Here is a 20,950-nt window from a genome sequence, read left to right on the forward strand (position 1 = left end):
TCACATTTGTAATTGTCCAACGTCATCAAAAAAAGAGCTTGATGAGACTACTTTTTTCCCCCGTTATCGTGTGTTTGTAGCATCTATGGTTTGTAGTCGTGTGTAGTGCGTGTGTTTATATTTTGCTGTGACAGGCAATAGTATGAAGCTGCGGCGGTGACGTCACATGACAGCCTCGCCGCCCCAACAGTGCATTCTGGGTCCAACCCAAGATGGCTGCGCCCTTGCAGTAGTGTTGAAGAAGTGCCTTTCTGGAATATTTCACGAGATTGTGTGTGAATAACGAAAACCCTCACACCAAATCAGCTACCGGGGTTGCTGGTTTGCAGAAGAGCACTTCACGGTCCCAGTCATCGATAAGTGTGGCCAGTGCGTGGTGGCTGTGGCAGACTGTCCGCGTGAAGATGGGCCTCATCTCCAGCCCCTTCCCATAGCGAAGCGCCGTGGGGAGAGGAGCCGCAGATTCTCCTGCAAACACACGCCCGTCCAACTTGGCTTTGACGGCTTTGACATATTGTACAGATTGTGGACGCTGCCCTACAATTTTCTGACAAGGATTGTTTGTGCCACTGTGTCTGTCATCGTCCGGAGACGAAGAGCTTCCCCAATTCGGGTTGAAATTCCCTCCGCACCAAGGTCTGCACGCTTCTCTGCCACTAATAGCGCCATTTCTACACATATGCTGCGTTTCACTTATGTCTCTGCTCATGTTGTTTCGCTTTAAATAGGGCTGCCGGCTGCTCTCTCGCAGTTGACAGCTGAATGTGATAGTTAGGGCCAGCTTCAGGGAGAGTTATTATATTAGCCGCGCTAGTGTAGCTAGCACAAAGCTAGCTGGCTGGTTTGTTTGCTAACTGTCCTGCTCTCGAGCAGCCGTCATTAAAGTCCCGTTTAACACAGCTGTGCTGCATCAACATAACCCAACTAACTCCTCATGTGTGGCTGCATGAGCCCCACCATGACGTCTTCCAGGTGCTGCCCTCTCTGTGTTATAGTAACCTGAATACTATACTGCAAAACTCTTCATTGTCATGATACAGAGTACAAATAAATAAGAAGCCCACTCATATCCAGTGCAATGAAAATACACCACAAATACAAATCAACTTCAGCACAAAGCAGCCACATAATTTCACTAGAATAACAGTTTTTCTGCACTTACATTTTTTAACTATTAGACTCTATTATTAGTATTAATTGCATTAGAAAAGTGTATTCAATAGATAAGTGTATTTGATAATTAAAGTGTTATTTAAGTAAACACTTTCTGCCCTTGAATTATTCTTATTATTGCATACATTTAGTATCAATGTCGTTTTTTTCACCTGGTTAAATCTAATTATTGCAGTAAAATATATGAGAATTGATTACATTAGAATAAATGTATTAATTTCACTAGTTTGAATGCAGTTATTGCACTACAGAAATGTAATTATTGCAAAAAATATGCCTAAAGCAAGACAGTAAAAATATTGCATGTGAGGTGTCATCCAGTGAATTCATAGTCAGGGAGCTCCAGATGTGAGTGGGTTTGTTTCTGTTGTGGTTTTCATTGAAGCAGGAGATCCTCATAAGTGCATTAAACATGACTCATAACCATCATCACATGACCTGAGGGAACGCTTTTGGCTCAGGTTCATAAACTCAGCAGCCATTGAGCCTTGAAAGTATTGAATTCAATGCCAACTTCCACACTTGTCTTTTGTTCTTACAGCCACTTGGGGAATCCAGCATTTCATTAGCAGAGAAAAAGATCTTTTCACAATTAATTTGATTATAATGCTACTTTTTCCTTCACTGATCATGTTTTTCTTCAGTTTCACACCACAACTGCCCAGCATGAGGTGACAGAAATCCTTTAAATCTGTGTTACTAACCAGCGCTCTCCCCTGCAGGGCCCTGATGAAAATGGACTCAGACTTGCTTCAGTCGCCGGCCGTGGGCCTCACAGAGGAGGAGGAGGCCGACATGAATGACTGGAAACTTCCCCTGGCCTTCATGAAGAAAAGGCACTCGGAGAAGATTGAGGGCTCCAAGGCGTTAGCTCAGAGCTGGAGGATGAAGGATAGGGTAAGTTTTGTTCTCTTCTAAGTGTACTTCAGCAGGTTAAGGATGCTTTTTGTGTCTGTAAAGTTGTAGAAGAAATACACGCATGCAGACTTGTGTAAAACCTGCTGCATATTTATTTAAAAAATGTCTCACAAGTGATGTCATGATTTGGAAATACTTTAACAGCAAATCCAGGACAGTTATTAGAATTGACGATTTATTACACAATTTACCATTTTAGATTTGGTCTTTCGGCAGACAATCTCCACATATTGATTGACCCCACTTTTATAATAGTCGAACCTTGAATGAACACCCCTGAATTAAATGGCTAACGATAGGCTTTAAACAGACTACTTCATGGTCGCATGGCTTTATGTCACCACCGCTAGGCGAGAGGTGTACTCCTCTACAATTGGGCTTTGCTTTGATTGTAAAGGGAATAGTTAGAGAAGAGTCTTTCGTAGCATAGTCCATAAACAATGCTACTTATTACAATTGGAATCCATTAAAGAGACAAATCAAATGCACACCTCACACTGTGCTTTGAGAGAATATCGGTCTTTAAGCAGCAGCATATCATTAGCCACCTTAGTCTTTATTATAGTGCCAATTCATTTTATTCTGCTCGAGGCAACCTCTACTCGCTTTGACACACCTCAAAACTTTGCCTCATGAATGGCCGCAGTGTGTTCAGCTCTCATAAAGCTGTCGTTTGATCCACTGCAGTGCTACCAAGCCCATTGTTTCATCACCTTGCGGCACTACCATTATAATGATGGCAAATATATGATCATGTATAAATAACCCTCAGAAACTCTGCAACTATAGTAGAAATTCCCCCAAATGAAAATGTAAGATCCCGCTGCTGTTAGGACATCAGTGGATTACACTGTAGTGCCCGCCAGTGTTGAGCTTCAGGAACATGTTTAATAAGGCGGCATCATTAAATGTGACTCGAGTATTGATTTAAAAGAGGTAATAGGTGCTGGCTGAAATGGGCATTTCTATCAGAGAGTCGTGCTAAATCAGCTGTGTAACATTTTTCATTGCTCTGAGCGCTTTCGGGGCCATAGACCCTCATTTGTACACTTGTAAGAAGAATGTCTCCTTTCACTTCTCTGTGTTCAGAGAGCTGTAACTAAAGAGAACTTTCTGCAGTTATGGCTTTGGGGTTGAATCCATCCTTTAACATGGCTGTAATTGCAAAATGACTGATATAAAAGCCATAATTTCCATAGTAATGTGTTGTGGAATAATAATTATAATATATACAGATAGATACAAATACACACAAGTTATAACCTTAATGAGTGTTCAGTTGTGTTGTCATACTTTTTTAATTGTTGAAGCCAAGCAAGTGAATAGAGTCCTAATACTGTCGAGTGTCTGATATGTTTAGAGGTGTGTGTGTGGTTACTTTGTAGCCATGGATGTGTAAAGAAATCTGGACCCAGTGTTGGAGGCGGGGCCCCATTTATTGCTATAACAGTTGCTCATTGGTGCATGAGTTCTGGGCCTATAGAGTAGGCTTGTTTGAGACAAGCGAGACCTGCGCAGTTGCGATCAACGTCTTGCTAGTGCGTTGCATGATGGTTAGTCATTTTGTCCGACTTGCTCTGGAGGCTCGCCCACATGAGACTTTGAAATCTCGCGGGACAAAGACGCCCGCAGCCTTGAGGGCGAGGCGAGTTGGCGCAGTTGCTCTCCACGAGCTGCGGAAGCGAAATGCTTGATGGGAAACGGCTCGCTGGTATCTCGAGCTGAGCGCTCATTGGTGGTTTTTACCACGTGCTGCTGATGAAGCTCTCTCATTGGCTGGCAAAAGTTTGTTGTTGTTTTGTGTCAGTTTTACGTCGCCACATCCATTCCCATTTTTCATCATTGTTCCACAATGTTTATCATCATGAAATTAATATCTATATATTTTATACTATACTGCTTACCGTTTTCATACTTTATATATCTTAGCATATTCATACACACTGTTCATACTGCTCACAGGCTGATATCTAGTGTATTCATACCCCACTGTTTATTCATCATTCAATTCATTCTATATGTTATTCTGTAGATTGTGTACATTACTTTCCACTTCACTGCTTGTTGCACCTGGTTAGAAGCTAAACTGCATTTCGTTGTCTCAGTACCTGTAATCTGTGCAATAACAATAAAGTTTCTCTTTAAGTTAAACCAAATCATTCAAATAAAATCTATTGTAATGTAATGATTTGGTTTAACCTTATTTATTGAATACATCATTTAAAATAGCAAGATTAAATCAAATTACATCCATGTTGTACACATGATAAAGCTTAAAGTGGCAGCTAAAGAATTAACACAGCAGCAGGTCTGTTCAATTCATGCTCATGAAGCTTCATGTGTGCGGATCTGAAGGGACTGATCATTTGTAGCCTGTCACCTATCAGTTTTGCAAACATTAAGAGGGAGGAGCATTTCTATTGCATCCACTTCATCTGCAATGAAAAACGTCAACGCAATTTCCGCCATTGCAAACCCAGCCAGTCAAGCCGAGTCCGAGCTGTCCGACTTAAGACGAGCTTTTTGACACCTCCCCCGGCTACTCTCGGCTACTCTCGTCTACTTTCGAGGCGAGCCGCAATGTGTCTCAAACAAGCCTAATGTGTGCTTGAGTTTTTCTTAAGCCCCGCCTCCAATCAGCTTCGTCACAGCAGCATCACAGTTAGTCATGGCTGAAATAAATGAATGAAAGGAAAAATAATGTGTCTGTTAGTGCATTTGCATGACCTAATCAATCAAATAAGGTCAAACTAAAGTGTTTGGCATGGGTCGCTTTTTAAGTAAAGTGAATTCTGTTTAATTACAGACGTCTCTTTCCCAATGTCCGTCAATGGGAAACAAATGTTTTGGGCCAATTGACATCAGGTGACTAAAACAGAAGTTGTAGTACCACAGTCTGGCCACTATGAAAATGCCCGGCTCACTTCCTGAGGACTTGTTTGTAGCTGGCAGCTGCCTGGTTTAATAAAGGTAAACATGGTGGGTAGTCTTGTGTCATGACACTGCACCCAGAAGCGTCATTCACATTAGAACAACTATTGTTACTGCTGCATATTTGTTTCAAGTTTTTGGTTTGTTGAAAAAATCATTAGGTTGGCAGCAGATTGATGATTGACCAGAGCGAGTGTTCTCAGTGCAAAGTCTATCACCCTTTTTTCACAAATAAATTAAGTTAAATTCTCCTTCCTCTTGTTATCCCCACTTATCCTATTATATACATATTTGCACACATATGTTTACATTTTATATACATTTGTTTTTATATTCGAGATTGCGGGAAACAGTATTTCAATCTCTCTGTCTGTACACACAAACTGGAAGATTGACAATAAAGTTGACTTCTCCCACCTGTGCAAAAAAAGAGTGCAAAGCCAATTTCAAGGTCAGGAAAAAACAGTTGGAGCGCTGCTTGTTCTGTCGACACAAAATAGGACTCTTCAGCTTTGTGCATTTCCTTCTAGTATCCACAAGTGATAACATAACTGCTTTAACCCTCCTGTTGTCTTTGTGTCATATCTGACCGATTTACTACTTTCATCAATCATAACTTTTTTGCTTTACATTCGATTGCATTAAGGCTTCATGATATCCTTCACAGTAGATATTTGAACGTATAAAATTGCTGATCACCACTTTCATTGAAAAGGAATTAGTAACCATCCGGATCAGATCACACACGCACGCACGCACGCACGCACGCATTTCCCACTCTTATGTGCCCATCCCCCCACATGGATCACACCTGGCACACACAATACATGTTCAGTGTCTATTCTTTCTATATTTACTGCAGTTTTTCATGTGTACCAGTAGTCTGATACAATATTTACAGTTTGAAAGGGTGATGATTAATGGTTTTTGTGTATAGCAGTTAAAACAGGACCGGTCAAATTTGACCGCAAACACCAAAGTAAGGGGGGAAAACGAAGGCAATAGGAGGGTTAAACTCACTGTAATCGTGCGAGTTGGTATGCAAACAGTTAATCCTCGTGAGAGAAGCGTGCAGCATGAGAGCGTACGAGTGTGCTGTAAATGATGTTCTGAATTCTGAGATAAGGTCTTGCTATTGTAGACATTACACACACAAACACACTCACACTGAGAGTTGTAAAGCAGGGTGTCCGCGGGGTCTTAAAAAGTATTAAAAGTTGATAAATCAATTTAGCGAAAATTATGGCTATGAAAAAGTATTAAACGGCACTTTCCAAGGTATTAAGAAGGTCCACAGCAACGACAACATGAAACACCCTTTAATTTACTGCAACGACATGTCGGGAAACCCCCTCCAGGTGGCCCCATGCATAGCACGCCGTAAAATTCTGCTTCTTATTTTAAGTTTCGTTGCCTTGCTCCGCCTGGGGGGGGAAGAGTGTTTTGGGGCGCCACTGATGGTGATGAAAGCTGGTTCGAGGGGCCCACAGACTCTAGAATCGCCACTGTCGATGGGGATCAAAGCTGTCCGGTCCCACATGCCAAGTAATATCCAGAAAGCCGCAGCGTTTAAGTCCCGACTCTCCGGTGGCCAATCCGTGCCTCCCCTGACTGCAAGTCGCTGACACACACCGCTGCAGACTCTCTGCACGGAGGAGCAGCGGAGCCCGGCCGATGCTGCTCCTCCAAGGAAGAGCCACACGTTCACTAAGCCCAACTATATCCGGTCACAGTGATCTGCTATTTTAAAGTAAAGTCAACACATATCGACCCTAAAAATAGTCTATATTAAGAACGAGAAAAGTGTTAACATATATATCGTTTTTTGTTTTATCTCTTGATAACAATGCCTAAATCAAATACTACTTTCTAATTGTTTCTTTTTCTAATAAACCTTGCATTGGGTTAGTCACGCAATTTATTCTCTTGTGCTTTGTTCTATCTGAATTATGATAAGGAGTTATCACAAGCTGTTTAGTTGTGCTATCTTACAATCCATACTGTATGTGGTAAATGTGAGGTAAAGTGTGTCGCCAATGTAACCGGTTAGAACTCAAAGTGGCGATGAGGTCTTAAAATGTATGGAAAGGGTCTTAAAAGGTATTACATTTGACTTCAGGATTCCTGCATATACCCTGTAAAGGCTCATTGGTCAAATTTGCGTTTACTCCCTTGTTGGGACAAATCAAGCTGTGTGTGTGTGTGTGTGTGTGTGTGTGTGTGTGTGTGTGTGTGTGTGTGTGTGTGTGTGTGTGTGTGTGTGTGTGTGTGTGTGTGTGTGTGTGTGTGTGTGTGTGTGTGTGGTGTGTGTGTGTGTGTGTGTGTGTGTGTGTGTGTGTGTGTGTGTGTGTGTGTGTGTGTGTGTGTGTGTGTGTGTGGGTGTGTGTGTGGGTGTGTGTGTGGGTGTGTGGGTGGGTGTGTGTGGGTGGGTGGGTTCAGGGGTGTCAAACTCAAATAAACAGTGGGCCAAAATAAAAAAAATGGGTACTAGTCGAGGGCCGGACTGGTTCAATGTTTATTGCAGAACTTATTGAAATGAACTTATTGCACATATTAAACCTGGAACTAACAAAGCTTAAATTATTGCCTATTAAAATCAGTTGCATTCATTTCTTATGGCTCGATCTGCAGCTTTTCCAGAGTCATTTCTTATGATTACATTTCCCCACAGGACAACAGCAGCTTCAAAAAAACTATTCCCCTCAAAGAACAAACCAAACATGCCCTGTTGTCGTGAGAGAGAAAGTGCAGAAGGAAACATCCATTGAAACTCAGTGTGCTGCTCTGTGATGCTAGTTCAAGCCAGATACTTGGCGTCTCATCTTGGGTGCAAGTTCATCAATGTTTGGGCTCAGGCTCTGAGCTGAGGAGACCCTCAGGATTGAGTGAAGGTGTGTGTGTGCAATATACCAGCGGGCCAGATCTAATAGTAATTGTAAATTATCCTGTGGGCCGAAATTAAGTCAGTCCGTCAGTCAGTCCGACTGACGGACAACTTCTCACTTTAAAAAAGAAGAAGAAATCTAGACCGCAAAAATATTTAAACAAGTGAGTACCTGTTTTTCCTGGCCAAGGACAGGTTCCTTGAACACAACACGAGCGTAACGTGTCTTCACGTGGTATGTCTCGTCTGAAAGGAGTGCTGACGGAGAGCAGCTGAACGCCGCTCCAGCCCTTCAAATATTGCAGTACCCATAAGGAGCCGTACACACATGCCGCAGTGTTTGCGTGGCTGTGTCTTTAGTTGTAAGCACAGTGGCGATCTGTTGTTATTAGCATCTGGTTAGCTAGCTATGCTAACGAGTTTAAAGAGCTTTTCTACAACCAGGTGGAAGAGAGCTCTCTCCTGAGAGGCTCAAATAACCTCAGCTCAGTGAGGTTAAGGCACACCTTGATATGATCATTATAGTTATTAATGAGACTAAATGAAAAACAGGTATAAAATACTATATGACAGTAACAAAAAAGTTGTTAAAAATAACAAGAATAGAGTGGAGATAAAGGAGAGAGATTTGTAAAATATCCCAAAAGAAAAATCTGCTTACAGTTCTGTTTCATATGGGTGTTGAAAGATGTATCTATAGATCTCTTAATTTTGCTCTCAAAGTGCACCAGATTGATGCTTTTAACTTCAATATTTAAAAAAAAAAAATAATTAAAAGAAAAAAAAAAAAAATCTTCCCGGGGGGGCATGCCCCCGGACCCCCCTAGAGGAGGTTAGGTCCCCTCACTTAAATCATGTTCACATGGATAGGAAACTAAATACATTTGCACACATCTTGTGTCCATATCTTTCTGTTTTGGTGGTCATGCCACAACCGTGCACATGCATGCGCGAGTCATGGTGAGATATCTGGATTAAGAGGTTGCTTTTTCTTTGCACAGCATGAAAGAAAGGCCAAATGAATGGGCTGTCATTTTTGTTTTTTTAAGCAGAGGTTGAGTTCAATATTAATAAAAACCCTTGATTTATAACTTAACACCTCTATCTCCTATTGATCAGAGTATATTATAAAGAATAGCCAGTTAATTGAAGCATTATAGCACAGGCCTTTGTCAGATGGTATATTACGCTGTTTTTTTTCTGCTTCGAATAGTTCTCTCTTTTTTCACCATACCTGTGTTTGCATCACTGTAACCAATGAGCACCTGCATGTGTGTGTGAGAATGGTCCTGACACCATTTCAGCCCAGATTTAAACTCCTGGCAGGACAAGCTCGAGCTCAATTCTCGCACTGAATTAAAAAAAAGTGAGCGAGGGGCTGCAATATAAGAAGGAAAAAAAGAGAAACTTTAAAACTGTTCAATTGTTATGATGTGTAAAGACTGATATTGTTCTATAATCGTCTGAAACTGTTAAGTCATGAAACGTGAAACGGTTAACAAAGAAAAAGGGAAACTCAAGCTGCTGCTACACTTTATTTTATTTATCTAAAATTAAGCACTTTTAAGATGCACATATTTTCAAAAGCTATTTTATTTATTTTCTCTATTTTATTTTTAAATGCAGCCCGAGAGGAACATTACACATATCCACAGTATTTACTGTATATCTGTGTAGTTCAATGTTAATTGACAATAAATATTGTTGTTTATGAATTGTACTTTCTTTATTTGATTGGCAGTCAGTTGTTGATTACATGCAGACGTTGATAAAGATACAGGCTACTTCAATATATCACACTAATTCATGAAGCAACTTAGACATTTTGAAGTTCCGGACCTTTGCATGGGGGAGATTTTCTCTAACTGGACCTCGTTGAATTTTAGTTGAATACCCCTGCCTTATAGCCTTGATGAGAAAATGCACGGTATCCGCGGGGTCTTAAAAAGTATTAAAAGTTGATAAATCAATTTATCAATTAAGGCTATTAAAAAGTATTAAATGGCATTTTCCAAGGTATTACATTTTGTAGCTTGTTTTCAATAAGTATATAAATTGTCCAAAGAGGTTGTATTCTAAAGTCTGCCTGAATGTAATCATTGCGTAGGTGTGTAGTGTGATTCTGTGTAGTTTATTTATGACATCCCGTTGGATTGGACGTCATCTGAACAGGACATCGCGGGCTCACTGCTTGGTAGCGCGCGAAGGTCCATTTACGCCGGTTGTTAAACAACATCGTTATGGGGAAATGCAAGTCTGCGTCCAAATGGTTGGAAGATAAGGAGGAAGGACAATCAATACTGTATATAGTAACTGTGAGGTAAAGTGTGTCGCCAATGTAACCGGTTAAAACTCCAAGTGGCGATGATGTCTTAAAATGTATGGAAAGGGTCTTAAAAAAGGGCTTAAAAGGTGTTACATTTGACTTCAGGATTCCTGCATATACCCTAAAATGTCTTAAGTAGGCAAAAGTATGCAAACACCAGTTTTGACTTGTCACATCAGGAAAGAGCAAGGTGTTGTTCTGAATACTGTGTTTCATTCAAAGATGGAATCTCCCCGTTGAAATGTCTGTAATAAACTGAATAACTTTTGTGCAGAGGACATAACTTTGAGAGATTGTTTACTGCATTTAGCCACACACACACACACACACACACACACACACACACACACACACACACACACACACACACACACACACACACACACACACACACACACACACACACACACACACACACACACACACACACACACACACACACACACACACACACACACACACACACACTGTATTGTATTATTGTCTTCGTACGCTTTTAACACACCATCGTAGCGATGGCGATGTTTCAGGTGACTGATCAGGTTCGAAGTATTAGGGACCGCTGGATTTGTGAAGAACTCCCCTCTTCCTAAACCACTAATACCACAGTACTGGCAAAACGGGAGGAGCCGAGTGAAAAACAAGCGCCCCTCATCCCAATCCACCCACACCGCAGTATTTTTTTCTTTTTTTTTACCCAAAAAATATATTGTATATTATCGGGGCTATTAATACTGGTATCGGGTTTATCGGGATGACGTCATAATTCCTAATATCGGGCCGATAATTATCGTGCATCCCTAGTTTTAATGAGACCTGTGAAGACACCATTACAGTAGTCCAGTCTACTGAAGATAAAAGCATGGACAAGTTTTTCCAAATCCTGCTGTGACATTAGTCTTTTAATCCTAGATATGTTCTTTAGGTGATAGTAGGCTGATTTAGTAACTGTTTTAATGTGACTGTTGAAACTCAGGTCAGAGTCCATGACTACACCTAGATTTCTGGCTTTATCTGTTGGTTTGAACATTGCAGGCTGAAGCTCAGCGCTAACTTTTATACGTGATGCCTTGGCTCCAAAAACCATTACCTCAGTTTTATCTTTGTTTAAATGGAGAAAGTTCTGACCCATCCAGTCATTGATTTGTTCAATGCACTTACTCAGTGTTTGAATTGGAGCATAGTCTCCTGGTGAAATGGTTATGTACATTTGTGTGTCATCTGCATAGCTATGGTAACTTATTTTGTTGTTTTTCATTATCTGAGCCAGTGGTAGCATGTAGATGTTAAAGAGAAGAGGCCCCAAGATGGAGCCTTGAGGTACCCCACCTGTCATATTTGTCAACTCAGATGTTTATTTACCTATAGAAACAAAGTTGTTTCTGTCCTTTAAGTAGGATTCAAACCAATTTAGAACTGTTGATGAAAGTCCCACCTGGTTTTCCAGTCGGTCTAGTAATATGTTGTGGTCAGGTCAACAGTGTCAAACGCAGCACTGAGATCTAATAATACTAACACTGAAGTTCTGCCACTGTCTGTGTTTAAGTGGATGTCATTGAAGACCTTACAAGAGCAGTCTCAGTGCTGTGGTTTGGACGAAATCCTGACTGGAACACATCAAAACAGTTATTTAAATGCAAGAATGGCATTTAATGTAACTGACCACAAGGCTTTAATGTAACTATGATTCATCATGTCCTGCATGATATTCTTTTACAATCTTTCAGTTTTCCTCATCAGGCCAGTTGTTCCCTGAGGCCCACAGCAGGGCAGTACTTAACACAGTGATAGCACATTGTTGTTGAAGCACTTGCATCACAGTGTTGAATTGTTAAATTAGTTAAAATTGTACATAGTTATTTGCTTTTTTTAACTTAGTTTTTCGGCAAATCACTCTTAACAGATACGTTTTGTTCTTTTTTGGCTTCTGTTTGAAAAATGATTTTAACTAACCCATAATAAGTTTATGTATGTTTTTCTTATCAGATGGGCATCAAACTACTGTTAATGACCTGTTGCTTGCCCTAATCTGGACTGCTGTTGAACATGCACAATGACTTCGGTAATGAAATCTATAGGTCATCAATATCCAATCCCATTGTAAAAATGTGTAAACGAGACAGGAGGTCTGTGATGCTTCATTGTCTGCATCATTCGTTTAATAGAATCAATGTGCTCAGTTCATTAGGCAGCATATAGACTTTCAGCCATGGGCATGAAAAAAAATGCCAAATAAAGGTCAAATAAATTATTACATACTAGTGATTTTTAGATCAGGGTTGATTTATTGAACTGTCTTTAGAACAAAAGGCTAAATTAAATTAAACAAGCTCTTTAAGCAAGAAAGATATGACACTGAAAATTGAGGCCATTGGGAAACATTTTAATGATCTTCCTTTTTCTCTTTGTATCGGTGTAAAAGAGTGGTGCAGTGAGTTTATTTTTGTAGGCCGACCCAGAATAGGAAATGGGATTTTGGAATATTGCAGAAAATAAGATCTGCACAAACACACGTTTATGATAATTACACGTTGTTCAGCAGGGTAATCTCAAGATATTGACAGCACTTTCAAAATAGCTCAAGTGTTATAGGCGCATTCACACTGCGGTACTTAGACGCATGTTCGGCCGGATTTAGCCACTTGTTTAAAATACAATTTTTAAGGCCGATAAATGTTCAGACATTCACCAGTGGGGTATTTACTGACGTATTTAATGTCCTACAGCAAAACGTCAAACAACTTCAAAGTTTGTATTAAACCACAGACCTTTATTTTGGGAATCTAACCAAAACCTCATTAAAACATTATCAATTTCTGGACAAGGGAACCCAGATGAGCTAAAATGCTAACCCATATCCAGGTTTAGGATTCATTCCTGCACCACCCTATTAAGGGAAGGATAAGGGCAAAGTTACATGTGTGATAGCAGGTGAATTACATTGTTTGCCGAGGCGATATTACCTCAGGCCAGTGGCCATTCCTGGCTTGAGCTCCACAGTTTTAACATTGTGATTGGGTCACACACATTGTACACTAAAATATGTTACTAAAAACATATATGCTTGGCCTGCTAAAGCAACAGTTTTGCTGAATGTGGTCAGTACCAAATCGAGTCAACTACACAAATCTCTGCTCTTGTTCGAGGCTATGATGTGATCGTCAAAGTTCACTAAAGTTGAACTCCATGTGATTCAAATGTTCTTTCTGTGAAGACAAGGCGACATTTAACACTTTTTATTTTGCCAATGTTAATTGTGTTGGATTAATGTGCTACTGCACATTAATCAGAACAGGAACCATTAATCCATCACTTCATTTTTTCCCACCAGGCATCGTTTTTTAGATTTGATGAGTCAAGTGCAGCGTTGCCTGGAGCACAGGGGAGATGTTTAAGGGTGCATTCACACCTAATAGTCCGCTTCTCTGGTGCGCACCAGACCGCAGTTTGTGACATTGTTTCATTTTTCAGAAGGTTCGGTTTGCTTTGCGTTCACACGGGCAAAACTCAAATGGACTATAAACTTTAAACACAAGTCATGTGCACGGAAATGCTGTTCAACCATTGGTCAGACATTAAGGGGGTAAAACCCCAAATCCCGGCAATTTCTACCGGAGCCTCCGCCATGGAGCATCGGCACCTTTTTAATAACCTTCATTCATTGCAGGCCTAACACATGGAATAGTCAGGGGCCATTGATCGCATGCAGTGAACGCTGCTGGGGAATTATGGGAGTCTCTGAGGGGAGTAGAGGGGAATAGGTTGGGAAGTCCCCTGGAGTCCCGTGCAGTTATTAACGAGGACAGTGGCCACCAATTATATGCACATGCCTTCACAGGAAGACATGCACATACAGTATACGTGACGTGTCTCACTCCGTGTCCACTAACCGCCTCATTCTGTCCTCAGTCTATCCTCAGTCTATCCTCAGTCTATCACTTTTTATCACTGATAAGATTAATATATTATTGGAAATCCATGTGGTCCAGCATACCGGTTTATAAAATCAGATAATCAGATTACTGCTAGCTGTCAAATTAACAGGCTGCTCTTGATAAAGAGATACTTGTTGTTGCTGAATAGGTTCCTTCCCTTCTTCAATATATAAACTATTCATTTCATTGATCATTAGCTGTTGAAAGTATGGAAATATATTCAAGTACCAAAGTATTTAATTCAGTTTATTTTTTCCTTCCTCTATTTTTATTTTCTGTTTCAGCATATCTTTTCATCAGAATATGAATCACGTACATTGTCAAGTAGGTCTACACATAAGGCATTTGCATTTTCTTATAATGGTGCATGTATAAGATATGTAAAATAAATGGCATATACAACAAGAATATCAAATTATACCAGAATTTACGTGGGTTTAAGCAGTTAATTTCTTTTGTCTGACAACAACAATAACCCTGTTGTTTTCACAGCTAATTGGCAAGACATGACTTGCAGAAAGTGAAAAGGTTAAGAAAGTTGACGGAGGAGTATAATGCATTTTATTTAGTATAAAACGCGTAACTGTCTTAAAACACTAATATTTGTGTGGGCTGAGAATAAAACTGGACATACTTTACATTACATTATTATTACATTGCATTTAGCTTTCTGCTGTCCTGATTTCAATGGGGAGCTCATTCCACCATTTTGGAGCCAGGATAGCAAACCCAACTACCCAACTACTACCCTACTTGGGTCTAAGGTTGTCACAACACTTGATAGTACACATATGCCAGTGTTGTAGTCAAGTCACTAATTCACGAGTGTAAGTCCCTCTCGAGTCCCTACTTTCCGAGTCCAAGTCCGAGTCACCTAGGGAGAGTCGGAGTCGAGTTCGAGTCCAAGTCCGAGTCACCCAAGGAGTGTCCGAGTCGAGTCCGAGTCATCATTACCTGTGTTCGAGTCCAAGTCCGAGTCACAAGTCTTCATGTATTAATCTTAGTGGATATATTTGTTGAAATGTAGCTGTAGCTCCTCTACATTGCTTGTATCCTGTCATTTTATACGAATTTGTCTATTGAACTGCTGTGAAGCGAGTTTGGCTACAATTCCTGAATAAAAGGGGCTTATTATTATAGTGAATAGGGATGCTCCAATCGCCAATTTCGGGGCCGATCGCCGGAATCAGTATCGGCCGATACCGATCGCCGATCCGATCAAGTGGGCGGGGCCTAAATGGAAGATTTAAACATCACTTTAAATCTTCCAACCGTCAATCAGTGTCGAGTCACAAGTCCAGGACTGAAGTACTCCATCTCTGATTTCCACCATTCAATAATAATATAAACATTTTTGTTGTACACTTTTTTTACAGTTATGGTTAAAGATAATCTCTCCACCAAACTACCATTGTATGTTTTTGTGTATTTTATTTGCTGAAAAATAGACTAATTGCACAATAAACAAAGTTCATCAGGATTATTTTCACATTTTCTGATATCACATTCAAATTGTCATTGTAAATGCTTTAGGTTGTGATAATTATGTAGTAACTACTCTTATATGGTAAAAGAACTACTTGGGTCACATGATTAACTCCCTCCGCTGAAGTCATCTGCTTGAAAAAGCTAGTAATTGGCATTATTAATCATTAAGTAATTAATTATTTTTAGAGATGTCCCGATCCGATCACGTGATTTTCAAAAGATTGGAATCGGGAGAAAAAAATCGGGGATCGGGAATTTTTTTTTTTTTTTATAAAATATTTTTATTATTTTATTTAATGTTACAAAACAAAAATGACCATGTTCACGTCTTAAAGTCATCCTGAGGCCTTGTATGTGCCTTGTATGTGTTGCTTCTTTTGAGATTGTTTTCATAGACCTGGTTGCTTATTTCTCTCAAATCTGGCAACAGAGTGGACAGGGCGCAGTGTCTAATAGTAGCAGTAAGCTAACGAGAGGCTACATTCAGCTGGTGACTCGGGAGTCGGGACAGAGAAAATGTCAAGAGTTTGGAAGTATCATAAAATTGAAAGCAAAGGCAGTGTAACAGCCAGATGCAATGTTTGCAAGAAGGAGGTTCCGCGTGGTGGAAAGAACAGAGCTACGTTCAACACGACCAATCTAATACGCTACCTGAGAAACAAACGCCAACAACAACACGACGAGTACACAGCGGCCACTCGGGTAACGGCACGGAAACAACCGACACTTTCAGAGACTTTTAAAAGGAAAGAGAAACTGCCCCAGAACAGTGAAAAGGCCAAACAAATAACAGCCAAGATAGCTGAATTCATCGCGTTGGATGACCAGCCGTTATCTGCTACCTTTTTTTCTCTTAATGCATTGCATAAAGATCGCATCGGGAAAAATCGGTATCGGCAGATTGTCAAAATCAAATGATCAGAATCGGATCGGGAGCAAAAAAAGGTGATCGGGACATCCCTAATTATTTTTTTAATTAACTATTTAATTATTTTTTAAAAGTATTTAATTATTATTAATAATTACATTGGCATGCTTTTGCACCAGTTGTTTTCTGCCTGCTTTAATTCATATTCATTTTTCCATAAGTAAACTTAACAAAAAGGTCTGAGCGTTTCCCCTAGGGTAGGAACTAATTCATTGCGGTCAGCCATGCACGTTATCCTTTACCAGCATTTTACCTTTTACCCAGCCAGCCTTTTCCAAACCTGGTTGATAGATGGTCTACTTGTTTCTGTTTTCAATGAGTGAGGTGATATGTGAAATACACAAGCAGCTCAATCAATGACAATAATGTGGACCACATCTGTGTGCCGTTACGCTCCAACGCCGTGTTGCACTCCGATGATGAGGCGGAACAGAAAAACACTGTCCCTCATTCATCTGTATCATTCTTATGCAAATTCATATCAAATACATTATAAATTGCTTCCGTTGGATGCCACAGGAACAATTAATATCATCAAGACTGTTTTGTATTTGGATGGTAATTGTCCCGCCATCTTGAGCCACTTAATTCTAATCAACACCAACACTAGTTTAGCCCAGAGATGTTCACAAGTCTTTTTTTGCAAGTCCAAGTCAAGTCTCAAGTCTTTGGTCACGAGTCCAAGTCAAGTCTCAAGTCTTTGTGGGGTGAGACTTGATCAAGTCTCAAGTCTTTGGTCACGAGTCCAAGTCAAGTCTCAAGTCTTTGTGGGGTGAGACTTGATCAAGTCTCAAGTCTTTGGTCACGAGTCCAAGTCAAGTCTCAAGTCTTTGTGGGGTGAGACTTGATCAAGTCTCAAGTCTTTGGTCACGAGTCCAAGTCAAGTCTCAAGTCTCTAAAAAATAAAAGTCTCATGTCTCTTCTGGTTGTAATAAGCCTTCTATCGTCTGCTGCTATCCAGTCTGTTAAGAATACGGCACAGCTATATCTAAGAAATTCAAAGCATTTACTGTGTTATTATCACTCCTATATCTATTAGCATACAGTATCAGTACTGATTAGTTGTTTGTTATATGATCACTTTAAACAGGCTATTGCAATGCAATATGAGGAAAAACATCACACTTTAGCTAAATGCAAACAACTTATAAGCAACACACTTCAGAATCAAAAATCAGTATCACAAATACTTTATTAATCCCCCGCAGGGAAACTGTGTTAAAAGTACTTAAAAGTAAACATTTGTTCTGTGCCATTTGCAACTAAAAAACTATTGCTGCAATATTATCTGAAATATACTAAACTTGTTAAAACATGACCTGTTCCAAAAGAGATATTGTTTGTAGCCTTTATTTAACCAGGTGAAAGCCCCTTGAGATCAAAAGATCTCTTTTTCAAGGGTGACCTGCAGGACAATATCTACCATTAACACCATTTACCAGCCAAATGCTGGTAAATCATGCAAGTGGCTGGTACTGTATGTTGCACGCACCAGCCAAAAATAACAATGGCAATCTAGGCTAGCCATTTGGCCAGTGGACAAAAATGTTAAAATTTGACCTCTGCAACCGTATTGTTTAATTACACTGGGTCTCTAATGACATCTTTTAAGTCTACTATAAATAAACATATTCCTCTATCCTCTCACTCAAAGCCAGTGTCATGGTAACCTGATAAACCTGTAACATTAACGTTACGTGGTCAACAATAAACCTGTAACCTCTGCCTATAAACCCGATGTATTTATGTATGTAACTATGTATTTTTCTACGTTTAACGTTAGCCAGTAGATGGTGGCAGCGGAACATAATGATTAACGTTACCGACCTTTTTTAATGTCATGTCAAGAGTTGGATGTCAACGCCACTCAACTCAAACAAGTGTGACAAGCAAACATTCACTCATCTTTTCAAATATTCAGTTACAAAGCTAGTAGCAAGCTAAGTTAACATTACATAGCTGATGCTGAGCTAAACATGTTTGCCAACCGTCCATATGCGTTAATGTGACTGACCTCTCAGGGGTAGACATTAAGGGGATTTCTCCACAGGGTTTTGTAAAATAGCTGGAAATAAGGTCTGTGGAAAACAAACCTGTTTGATAAATGCACGTTTTGTTCAGCCGGATAATCTCCACATGTCTACCCTACTTTTATAATTTTCGAATCATAAATCTAATCGATAGATTATAAAAGGGTTTTAGGACGCGTCACTGCACCACTCTATAGAAGCCAACTCCATCGATCAAGCTGGCTGAAACGTTCTCTCCCTCTTCTTCTCATACTCACTCTCCTTGAACTCCTCCGGTGACTTTCTTTTATTTGAAGATTGTTTTTTGCCCGGCGCTTGGCCGGTTACCGCTGGTATTAAAAACGAATGGTTAGGTGGCGCGATAATCTGTAGTGAACGAAGGAGGAGGAGGAGCCTGCTCACGCTGCGCTCCGCAGCAAACGGCTTTTTGCTTCTCACCCAACAACGACAACCGACTCATGAAATGCTATGTTGTAGCGTTAATAAACAAAACAATTTAACTAAATTGCTAGTCAAAATACCAATACCACAGGACCATTCTTTTTTTTAAAGCAATATTTTTAGTGGCCAGAGCGGGCAAGTGGAAAGTACGTTATGCTGGCCCGGGGGGTCTAAATAGTGCTTCCGGGCCAGCGGGCCATTTATAATGTCGAGCCCTGCCTCTCCTGGTGAGTTTTCAAGTGCCTGATGAAATTTGACATTGTTGCACCAGCATCCTTGATTTTAATATTGCAGACTTTGCAGTGTGCGCTCCTTTTGTTGGTGCCGCCGGCGTTTTGTTCGAAGTTTTTATAGTTGAACCTAATTACAAGCGGTACAGCTGCAGGTGTGCCGCCGGTCGCCATGGTGTTACCATGAGGTAGTGCGAGAGGCGCGCACCTGCGTAATGAGGTTACCATGGTTACCATGAAAAAAAGGAAGGGCGCCCGTCAGACGCTTCAGAGTTTCTTCAATGTTAATACGCCAACAATAGAAAACACAATGATTGTTCACGAGTCCCAAAACACGAGTCCAAGTTGAGTCCGAAGTCTTTTGAGCAGGAGTCCAAGTCAAGTCTGAAGTCTCTGTGTGTGCGAGAAAGTACAAACTCGAGTCCCCATCTCTGGTTTAGCCTCTTTACCACACTTTACCAATACAGATATGGACTTTATTTCTACAGCGTCTCAGTATGTTGAGTAAAAACAAATATTGACTTGAAGAAATGAAATGATAGCTTACCATTTCCTCAAGGGAGTCATCATATTTCTTTGACATTTACCTTACATAACAGTAACGTCTGCCTCTCTGGTCTTTGCATTAAAATGTATCATAAGTGTGCTGTCATTTCAGCTGTTATTTTTTAAAGGGCAAACCTTCCCACTTGAGTCTGTGTCTTTGTAGTATTTTTTTCGATATACGTAAATATATTTTCCGAGGATATTGGTATAGATATTTTGCAACCCCTGCTGGGTTTATAGAAAACAAGCACATTGTCTTTTTATTTTTTCAAATGACAGATTTTCTTGTTTATTGAAGTCCACCCTTTGCATGCCTAACATCTTCAATCTTCATTGAGTTTTCTGTCACTGAGGTCCTGAGCTGTGTGTCAGGGGACATTAGATCATTCTTGAAGGAAACCCTCCATTGCTTTGAAGGCTGAAGGAAGGGAAAATCTTTACAGAAAGTCCCATGAACCCTCACTGAGTTTTAGATGTGGGGACTAGGGAGGCCATTGTTGGCGTTTAGCCTATTTCTAAAGTTCATTAAACAACTCCTGAGCCATCATTCGATTTAAAGACACCTTTAGAGATCCATATCTTGGTAAGAGACGGCTGAATCTCAGGCATCCCCTGATTTTGAGTTGATGCGAGGGCTATATCAATTATATGGAGATATTATTCATGTACCTTCATATTGCTTATTGTTTTGGATTCATTGTTTTCACAGGTGTATGTCTTTCTCATACCACATCTTATTCAGCTGGTTGAGTATGAGCATGTATTCGTTGGATTGCCAAACATTTTAATATGGACGTTCATGTCTCATGATAAATTGTAATAACTTTGGTGATCCCCCCCACTTTTCATCTAGGACCACTATAAGGTCATCATACCTTTTTTAAACATCGTTATACCATTTAACAATGTTAACATTGTCATTGTAAGGATGCCGACATCTTTTAGCATAAACAAGCCTTGCTGTTTACTTAGAGCCACTAGCATCACAGTTGTTTGCGAATATCATTCTATTGTAAGCAGTGAATATTCTATGTCAACTTGGTTTAATTTTTCACAGTAACTGGTGTATTCCGTGTTCATAAAGTTCTCTGTACGTGCGTGCGTGTGTCTGTGTGTGTGT

General features: G+C 40.2%; 1 protein-coding gene across 4 annotated transcripts in view; it reads left to right on the forward strand.

Moving 5' to 3' along the window:
- Positions 1–207: 207 nt before the first annotated feature.
- Positions 208–20,950, forward strand: part of rptor (regulatory associated protein of MTOR, complex 1) — a 244,166-nt gene continuing 223,423 nt past the window's right edge. For all 4 annotated transcript variants that reach the window (XM_034105423.1, XM_034074665.1, XM_034080365.1 and 1 more), the window contains exons 1-2: positions 208–636; positions 1,896–2,070. In XM_034105423.1, coding sequence (XP_033961314.1) covers positions 1,903–2,070 — 168 coding nt within the window. In that variant the 5' untranslated portion in view covers positions 208–636; positions 1,896–1,902. The remainder of the gene's footprint in view (positions 637–1,895; positions 2,071–20,950) is intronic.

This window comes from Pseudochaenichthys georgianus, chromosome 1 (assembly GCF_902827115.2).
Source record: "Pseudochaenichthys georgianus chromosome 1, fPseGeo1.2, whole genome shotgun sequence".
In the NCBI taxonomy this organism is placed as follows: Eukaryota; Metazoa; Chordata; class Actinopteri; order Perciformes; family Channichthyidae; genus Pseudochaenichthys; species Pseudochaenichthys georgianus.